This window comes from Canis lupus, chromosome 10 (assembly GCF_011100685.1).
Source record: "Canis lupus familiaris isolate Mischka breed German Shepherd chromosome 10, alternate assembly UU_Cfam_GSD_1.0, whole genome shotgun sequence".
NCBI lineage: Eukaryota > Metazoa > Chordata > Mammalia > Carnivora > Canidae > Canis > Canis lupus.
In genome coordinates this window covers 44158025-44168169 of record NC_049231.1, presented here as the reverse complement: position 1 = coordinate 44168169, position 10145 = coordinate 44158025, and the positions used below count along the sequence as shown (strand labels likewise).

General features: G+C 39.5%; 1 protein-coding gene across 4 annotated transcripts in view; it reads right to left on the bottom strand.

Moving 5' to 3' along the window:
• Nucleotides 1-5904: 5904 nt before the first annotated feature.
• AFF3 (AF4/FMR2 family member 3) overlaps nt 5905-10145 on the bottom strand; it is a 522431-nt gene continuing 518190 nt past the window's right edge. For all 4 annotated transcript variants that reach the window (XM_038551011.1, XM_038551013.1, XM_038551012.1 and 1 more), the window contains one exon: nt 5905-9635. In XM_038551011.1, the coding sequence (XP_038406939.1) occupies nt 9514-9635 (122 nt within the window). In that variant the 3' untranslated portion in view covers nt 5905-9513. The remainder of the gene's footprint in view (nt 9636-10145) is intronic.

Here is a 10145-nt window from a genome sequence, read left to right as displayed (position 1 = left end):
ATAAAAGAAACGGAAAAAGAAATGAACTACAAATGGCAGGAGTGGGTCTCAGCATGGAACATTTTTGTTCCTCAGCTGTGTTCGAACTATGTCACAATGTAACAGCCTCCACTTGGGCATTGCTTTATAGTAAACAAAGCCTGACATATAATAAATCAAAGAAACAAAAATCAAAACCTTGCTTAGCAAGAATATTCCAGGCTCTCTTGTAGATTGTTTTTTCACTCTAAAGTGACACTTAACATTTCCTACCAAGAGCATTCTCAGAGTGGTGTTCCTTTTTGTAAAACGCACTGTCCAGTTTAGTAGTTCAGGTAGGTTCATATTTTTATAGAGGAAAAGATAAGTTTGTGACTAGTTGATTGCATTTATTTATTTATTTTTTCTTTTTTTAATTTATTTATGATAGCACACACACACACACAGAGAGAGAGAGAGAGAGAGAGGCAGAGACACAGGCAGAGGGAGAAGCAGGCTCCACGCACCAGGAGCCCGACGTGGGATTCGATCCCGGGTCTCCAGGATCGCGCCCTGGGCCAAAGGCAGGCGCCAAACCGCTGCGCCACCCAGGGATCCCTAGTTGATTGCATTTAAAACAAAATCCTGTAACACATGGGAAAGCACATTTTACTCAGAAGTTCTAGAAAGAGACAGTAGGATGTTTCTGAGACAGAGAGATGTTGATTTCAAGGTTTATTAAGACATTAAAAAAGTAACTTCACTGATGCATTAATATTTACCTTCAAATATAAAAGTGCTTATTCTTACAAATCCTTAAGGCTCATTCTGTTACAGTATAGTAAGATGTTTCTCCATTCCAGAAACTGTTCTGCATGAGTTTTATGTGACTTATAGACACAGCAAAATCTTCAAACAGTAAAATAATGGTCAATGATTCCATCATCTTTGTACACATAAGTTTAAACTCAGACAAAACATAAGATCTCCCTAGACAACTCCTTAATATTAGATGTACACTCTACTCCTAACACCTTGCCAAAACAATTCATTATTGAATTGTTCATGGCTTGAATGTGGAGTTTTATTTGCAATATGATAAATACTGCTATGCGGGAGAAACTTTTCCTTATGAGAGAGAGAGAGAGAGAGAGAGAGAGAGGATTTAGTTATTTGCCCTTCCTTATGCAGACATGAACCAACACCAAAGTGAAGTACTTTAGGTTTCATGCATGCAGACATCTTAGAAGCAGCCTGGGAGATGAGACCCCTCTATAGGAGTAAGAGATCTGGGAAGACTTTATAAGGATGCACTGAATTTCCTTGGAAAAAGTGTTAATGAATTTTGAGAAGAAAAGCCTGAGGAAGTGAACCTTACTAAAGCCACCGGTCTTTATTAATTGCTTGGGTTAAGATTTTTATCACACACTTAAAGACACAGACAAGAGCACATGGTTTCATCAGTAATAGTGTTCATAATGTTGATGCTTAATAGACCATTACAACTACTTGGATTAAATAGTGACACAGATTCTGGACTTTCTCCATAACCATATTTCAAATGCCCTAACAAGAAATCCCAAAGAAATATCATGTAACAAAAATGAACTTAAGCTATTTTAATATTGAATGACTAGACACAAATGAAAATGGTATTTGACCTTATAAATACAGCACTTTAATCAATGCTACAATGGGTACATGTATACAGCATAAATTACTGTACAGAACTGTCCTGCTTAGCATCCTCTTCAATCCCGGAAACAATTGTCAGACCAGTTCCTGGAAGAGGAGATGACAGTCCTCTAATTTGGTTTTGTGGCTGCTCAAAATAGATCAGTGGGAGAGTCTTGTGGGACATAAGCAGGTTCCTAAGTTGCTGACAGCTTTCCCGAGACCGAGATGCAGAACTTGAAATGGTGTTTCATGTGACATGCTACGCAGGAATATTGAATTAGAGTTGCCAGCTCCATGAATAAACATCCTAGATGATACACTATAAAATGGTGGAATTTTTAAATTCCTGCTCCAATTGAGGCAAACTTACATGGGAGTGACTTTCAACTTGATTCCACAGAACCATACATAGGGTAGGCAGCTATTTATTATGATGTAGTAGGAGTGTGTGTTCCATTATACCTTGGCCAAGAAAATGTAACATCCAAGTGTCTAGCTAGTGTAGCGACACCTCCTCATGCCAATAAAAGTCATATTGCCATTCTAGAATTTTTTTTTTTTATCTAAAAACTCAGAATTCACACTGGATAAGGTGTGGTGCTCCGGGGATAGGGTGTTAGTATCAATTTGGGCCTAAATGAGGATGGATCTTGCAAGATTTTCAGCCACTGCTCTTTTGTATTGGAAAAAGGCTAGGGATTTTCCAGGATGTGTGAAAAGAAAGGGCCCTGTAGGATGAGTATTTCACGATTATTTTGATTGCATCAAGCACTGATTTAGGGACACAAGGAAGCCCTGTGTCTAAATAATACAAATTTTAGATAAAAGCTAAAAAATTTCAATCCAACACTGAAGGCCTTGGTCTCGGTTGTATGAAACATTCAGATTGGTCAGATTTCCAGTTTTTGTTTCGATGTTTAGGGCTAGAACATGAAGTGTCTAGGTGGGCATCACAAAAATCACCAAGTTCTTATGTTGATTTTTCTCTCTCCTGGTACACTGATTAAGGTGCAGCCTGCAATTAAGTGATCATGTTGAGGCAACCTAACCCACAAGAGAAAACATCTATCTATTCTCTCAAGAGAGGTCTCCTCTTTCCTGAAGTTCATGACATACCCATGTCCCTTATGACAGATCTCCTTTCTCAGGGACAAACCTTTCAGAGCAGCTGTCCACCTCCTGGCCCCAAACAAACAAAAACAAACAAACAAAAATACCATCGAAGGCACATGATCCATATCTTGGAACTCAGCCTCCTGGTACTCAAACAAAAACCAAGACAGAAAATGAGACTGTGCTATGTTCTCTGGCTCTATGAAGATATTTGAAACATGGTGTTCAATAGGCACATTATTTTCTCATGGAAGATGGCACATACTGGAAGCTTGGACCCAATGTTCCTTCTTCCCCTTTCCATCTGGACACCCCTGATTTCTTAAGGTCAGGACTCGATGAGAAAGAGGAGGGTGGGACTGTACTACCAACTGGGGTACTTGGCAGCCTTGCTGCTCTTGGCGAGGACAGACTCCCTCACCCCCTCATTGGTCTTAGAGCTCTGCCTACAGGCAGGAGGACTCAAAGTGGTAACAATAAAGGGTGAAGAATCTTATGGAGAAAGGGGGCTCTGGCTACCCACTGTCATCCTCTTAGTCCTCTAAAAACCTGGCAGGGTTGGGACAGAGTAGCGTGCCCCGTATCACACTTTTGAGTACTGGTGTGTGTAGATACGGTATATTTCTGCTGCCTCTGTTCTGACAATCATGGGTTACTCCTGCCAAGTGTGACAGTTGGGATCTCGAAATGCTTGCCCAAATCTGTTGATCCTCACACTACCTGAGGTCATGGGTATTCTGAGTTACATTTCGCATACAGGAGACTGAAGGATGCAGAGGAGCTTTATTCAAGGATCAGGCACAGCAGGCGAAGGAGGGAGACGTTTGGGCACTCCAGTTATTTTCCTGACTTCTCATCCCAACATCGATGAGTTCTCTTATTTAATCCTTGTTTCCTCAAAGCTCCCACTGTCTCCAATAACTGTTCTCCTAAAAAGTCAAGATACTAAACCTGACTTATAGAACTTAGAAGGGAAAAATACCCCAAAGGAACAACAACAACAAAAAATCAACCCAGCTCACGGAGAGGGATATTTTGGGGTGAGCTGGTAATCCTAGAACTTCAGGGGATTAATAATCAGAATGCAGATTACTCAAAGAAAAGAGTTTATATTATTTCACCACACAGGCCCCACGGATGGCTGACAATGCTATAAAAGTGTCTATCACTAAAGATTAGTATGTTATATGCTTAGAATTTTTGACATCTCAACTACCTGGCCATACTTGAAGCTTTGTGATCTCTCATTTTGTAGGATGAAGGTAACACAGGAGACTCAAAGAATGTTCTTTAAGAAGTCATATATCTTTGGCTAATGTGGGTACAACGCTGTTCAGTCATGTAGAGTATGTATTTTTCAGCATTAAGTATTTTCTCTTTGTTCATGTGGAGATCTAGAAATCAAGAGATGATAAACACTGGGGAAAAAGTCAGTTTTGTTTTACGGAAAACTGAAGAAGGGCTGAAGAACATGATAGAAAGCAGAATATTGTAATTGTTTTTATCACCAATCAGCATTGTTTGAAAATCCTAAACACTAGTACTCTTTTATTTTACATCATCTTTGGATATAAATATTTTCTGATAAGCTTTTTCTATGTCAGAAATGAATAGTAAACAAATCCTTGATTCAGCTCTCCAGGCCCCATCGTTTCTTCCTGATGCTTAGAGACAAAGGCTGATCCTTGTGCCGACTTGCAATTAGTACTTTGAATTCATCCCTCAGATCAGTGTGTTTAAAACTGCCTCTAAGAGGTGGATTTTCCAAGTAACGCGCATAGGGATTTAATCCCCTGATCCCCATTACCGTAAGAGCTGTGAATCTAAGTGCCCTTGGAGCCAGCCCAAAATTAACCCCTGGTGCCTCAGAATGCCAATTAAATCATAAAAACCAAAACTGTGGTCAGATGTAATTAGTTTGAGAATAGAGTTTTGTGATTTTCCTCATGCCTCATGCAAACAAATTGACCCCTCTGATGACATCTATAGAATAATTCAGTTTGGACAAAAAGAACACAAATCTCAACTCTGAACATTTCTTGTGCTGTTTGTTAGGAAGCTGTATTATTGAAAACTGTGCTTGGAAAATTGTTGGAGATGCAGTTTATGTTGTTAAATTTTCTTTCTTTCATTAAAAAAGTGTCTTTCAAGACTCCTGTTGATCCATGTTTCATTGAAAATGTGTTACTTCTTAAAAAAATAATTCTGATTAGAACAGATTTCAGTAGCAGGCAAACCATATAAGACAAAGACAGTTCTTGAAAGACTGTTGAGTGTTTCTTAGCCCAAACCACTTCTGAAATGAGTATCAAGGTCCCTGGAGCAAGCAAAGCCTGTCCCCCGTCCTGGACATCTGTGGGATGAGACGGTCTCTGTGGTGGCCTGGAGCTAGGGTCCTGCTGCATGACAAGGCAATTTGAATCTAAGGGTATGCGCTAGAATGATCGTTCTGTTTCTGTTGCTGTTTCTGCTTCTTTGGGATGGAATGGACTGAAAAAGTTGTGAGAGAAGAGGAAAAATAAGGTTAACAAAAAACTCTCCCACACAGGGGGATATATATGGCAAGCTGCTGTTCTAACCTTTCCATCTTCGTTAGTTCATCAAAATTCTCAACCAAATATTACTCAACCAAATATTGCAAGCATTGTTCCAACACGTTGGTCTGAGTTGAAAAAACCTGACACATAGAACTTAAGGAATTAACTTGTGTCATTAAGGAATGTTGAGTAAAAAAGTGTCCCAGTGTCCCGGGACTACTGGTTGGACAGGCATCAATGCAGTCATCAATATGAACTCCTTCAAGCTTCCTAGTTAGCATTTTCTGGGCCACTGGGGTGTGTTATTCTGCACGTGTGTACGTGTATATGTGTGCTGGGAAATGGGAAAGACAGATAGTAAACTGTAGTTATAATGAAGAAAAACATGCTTCTGTCTTGCCGGTGGAAAATAGCAGATCTAGTAACGATAATCCATGGGAGCTACATTTAAAAAATTTGTGAAATGACAACGTTGCTTCTGAAGAGATTATTGGACTGGGGACCAGAATACTTATTTGAACGTATTTACGTATTTTGATTCGGAAGTTTCCTTGTAAAAATATTCACAGCAATTGGCGGACATTTTTTTTTTTTTTTTTTACATACAACTCGGTTTCTCTCATTTACAACATAAATCATTTAATGTAACATTTGCAACCTTAGAAAGGCAGACATATTTAATCCAAGTCAGTTTATAAATTCCAATTTCACATGGATTAAAAACTGCAGATAAATTAAGTCACAATAATATCCTGTACATGCATTAAGGCTGGTGACTGCTAAAGTCTCTTGGGTATCTACAAACAGGAAATCACACACAGATTACTGGGTCTGAAGAGTGTCTACATCATTAAAAAAATCTTGCTTTTTTTTTTTTTTTGGTGATACAGATTTCAACAGTAACTCTGGAAAACTGTGAAAAATGTTATTTAAAAATATATATGTATATACTACTGCACAGTTTCAAAGATGTGATTCATAAATAATGTTGGCTGCACTGATTAATTTTGTAACAATTACTGCACTTCCAAGGTGATGCGAACACGCAGTGACTTATACTCAATATTAGGCACTAGTAATATCCTTCAGGCATACTACAGTTTTATGTTAGCTGTATTGTACATATATATTTTTAAATGTATGCATTTTTATACAAACTGTGTATATTATGTATGAGATGTCAGAAATGTACACATCACTGTTATATAATACACACATCATTGTTTTACATACTAGGGTAAGTTTTAGTGCAGAAAATCTCATTGCATTCCATTCTGGGTGTTCGATCTAGTACACAATTTGTCAACTCTTCAGATTATTTTTCCAGTACATTCTTCTTTAGATAGTGGGTCCAAGTTTCCATTTGCAATTTGAAAGTTTCCAGAAATATCTGTTTTAACCAAACCTCTCTTTCCAGGCACAATCCTGCACATAAGTCTGATCTGTGTAGAGAGTAGTAACAAATCCCAAATTTTGATCAGGAATATATTGGGGTTACTTTCTTTCAAAGATAACTCTAACATTGTGATAAAGGAAGGCATCCACTCAGGTCATGGAAGGATAAGGTCAGTTGAACTCAGTGTTTAACTTCTGAGGAAATAATAAGTCTTCCAATAGAAAAAAAATGATCATAGACATTATATGTTTAAATGGGAGAATCTTTAGAAGAATATACATGAAACTGTGAGCAGTGGTTGTCTTCGGGGGTATGGGACTTACTACTTTCTACTTTATACATTTGCTGTATTGTTTGAATCTTTACAATGAGCATGTATTACTTTTACAATCCAAAAACACAAGAAAGGTATTTCTACTTTGAACAAAGCTAAATAAAAGGAACAAGTTATGAATGACTTTCACGGACAACAATCAGAAGATGGTTCCTTACCAAAATCATCTATGCCAAAGTGAACAAAAACTGCTGCCCTCACATGGTCTATAATGAGATCAAAGACAGGGAGAGGACCTGCATGCTCTGACCATCCCCAAAATGACCAGTTCCAAGTTTTGTTGTGAAACATGAGCCTCCTAAGTGCTAATAAAAATGCTGGGGCATAATCAGCCAGGGGCCACCTGTGTGTTTACATGGGGTTTTGTGGGTGCTTACCCATGTAGCTCCCACAAGACCTGTGACTTTAAGGATGGGCAGGGCCAGAAAGTGACCCAGGGATGCACAATGGACTCTCAGGTTCATCATCCCTTTATGTGAGAGTTTCAACATTTCATCAGAATTCAGCAAGAGGAAGTAGAATAAGCCTCAGTCCTCAAAAAAAAAAAATCCAAAATTTCCTAAATTATGCTCAAATTTCTAACATACTGTGGGATCACGAACTCTGCCAATGACTAGTGAAAGGGATGTGAGGAGCACCGCAGCTGGATAAATGGAAAGTAGAAATACTGGTAATATTTCCAGATGGTCCAAGGCCAAAGCCAAATGCAAATTTCACAAATCTTTCAGTGGCTTCATTTCCCTTTGAACCCTTCATTTTAAACTCATCTCAAGTCACTGAAGTTGTTCAATCATTTTGAATCAGTGCTTAGAAGTACAGCAATCTTATTTCCCACCTACAGGTCAGGTGACCAAATGGTAACATTACAACCAAACCAGTAAGAGCATCAGGGAAAGCATATCACTATCCATTATAAATGTTTTGTGCCACTGTCACCTTGGAAAACAGAGTGTTCCACATCCCGCATCACCTATCTTTCTCAGACCATTCTGGTGCAATTCTGTTGAATGAGAGGCTTCAAGGACATTGTTTTTGTTTTTAAGGATATGGCAAGGCATATCTTCCTTCCTAAGAATTTTGCTTTTTACCAGTATTTTTATAACTGAGTTTATTTAACAAGAAGACTAAATCTAGGGCACGATAAGAGACTATAAAAAGAAGTAAGTTTCAGACAAAAACTGTAAACAAGATGTCAAAAAACTAAAATGTAAACTTCATTTAAAAAAAAAAAAGAAAGCAGAATCAAGGGCAAGATGTAAACATACCAGGTACTGGGGATGTAGGCATGATGTTCTGGTTGTTGCTACCCCAAACAGATTTGCGGTCCTTGCAAAGATAACTTACCCTGCGCAGTAAGCAGCTCGCTAACCAAAGCCTGAAATGTATCCCCCAGATCGAAATGCAACAAAGGCCTACGTTCTGCACGAAGAGTGAGAGGATTGGACAGTCTTGTGTTAGCAAATAGTTCTTAGCTTGATAAGCAGCAGATACAGACTCCTAGTGAAGAGACATTCTAGGTAATGTCCTAATTTGGCCAAGAAAATTTGTAAGAAAGCTATCGTGGAGAGAAAAAGACTTGAAAAATATTGGCTGACAAATGCCATGTGGCTCTATGGCCACCATGTCACAGTGGCAGGAAGAAACAACACATGTGCTGGGTGGGCTGGTTGTTGCACGTGCAGAAGGTTGCAGTTCTTGACTGTGCTCTGAGCACAGCTGTCTTTTAATGTCAGTTAGCTTTCAAAGACACTGACTTTTTACCAAATTCCAGTGCCATTTTCATATTCTTTGGGGGGAAGGGCAGGGAAGGCCTGTGGGATTTGATCCGTTTGCTTATGACGCGTTTAGTTGAGTATAAAGTTGGATGGGAGAGGTGGGTATTAGACAAAAGGCAAGGTATTTGGTAACATGCAATCTAGTAAACGTCCAGCACAAAAATAACTGACTTCTTTTCATTATTCAATTACCCATTAATACACACAATCAAAAATTAATTGGGGAATAGTATATTAATACTGAAAGTAATCAATAATATAAGAACTAAGGGTCATCTTAACTGGCAGTCAAGCTTTTGGTGTGCTGTATTGCACCTGGTTAACTAACCCATGAGATTTTGGTTGAATGTTCTAAGAAGTCATGGTTTAGCTTTGAAATAGAAAGTGTGTGTGTGTGTGATTTTGTGTGCGTGTGTGTGTGTAAGTGTATATTCTCTTAAGCAGAAACCTCTGATCACTTTGTCTAGCTTGGGTTTATGGAAACTAGACAAAGAAAATGCCTATGGTTCTAAAGAGCCATATATCTTACACACATACAGGCAACTTCTTTTACACCCACACGTACAAACACACATGCCCTGGGAAAAGACCATTGTTCGATGCTGAGGAAATATTCACCGCGGTTTGAGAAATGCTGTGGCTGGGAACTTCAGTGGCGCAGTGTCCAGAAACATCGAGCCATCCACGGAGATGAGAGCACAGTCCGGCTCACGGCCAAGGTCCCTATGACAGGTGGGTGCTGTTCCGCAGCCAGTGCAGACCCTGCTGGGAGTACTGGACCAGGTGCTCCATGCTGCTGTGCAGGGTGACAGGCCCCATGAGCAAATCCAGGTCATTGAAGAATTCTAGGGGACAGAGAGAGTCGTTTGAGTGATGCGCATGCTAAGCGTGCCACCCTGAGAGACCTGAGTGACTTAAGAAAAATATCCCATTCATTGCCTTTATATACATCAAGCATTCTCTAGTCCATTGTGCAACTTTAGCATTCAACTGAACAGAACTCCCAAGTGGAGAACTCATCCTATATCCAAATAATTCTATTGGCCATTTCTCATTTAAATGGATAACATTTACTGAGCCAAAAAGCAAAGAACATTTACTTCCTCAGACTGCATTGTCCTTGTACATTAATGCTTCCTACCCTGGGTGTGGGTTGTGGCTCTGTTGCCCTAACTGTACTCAACTGTAGCAAGTGCTGAACCCCTGGAGTGAGAGCAAGGGAGGAGGCTCCAGGTCCCTGGGGGCAAATCAGGGACGGGTTCTGAAAAATCCTACCGAGGTCACCTTCTAGTTCTGGGACATTCTTTCATTAAATATTGATCATGTGCCAGGGCACTGTGCTGGGTGCGGGGAGG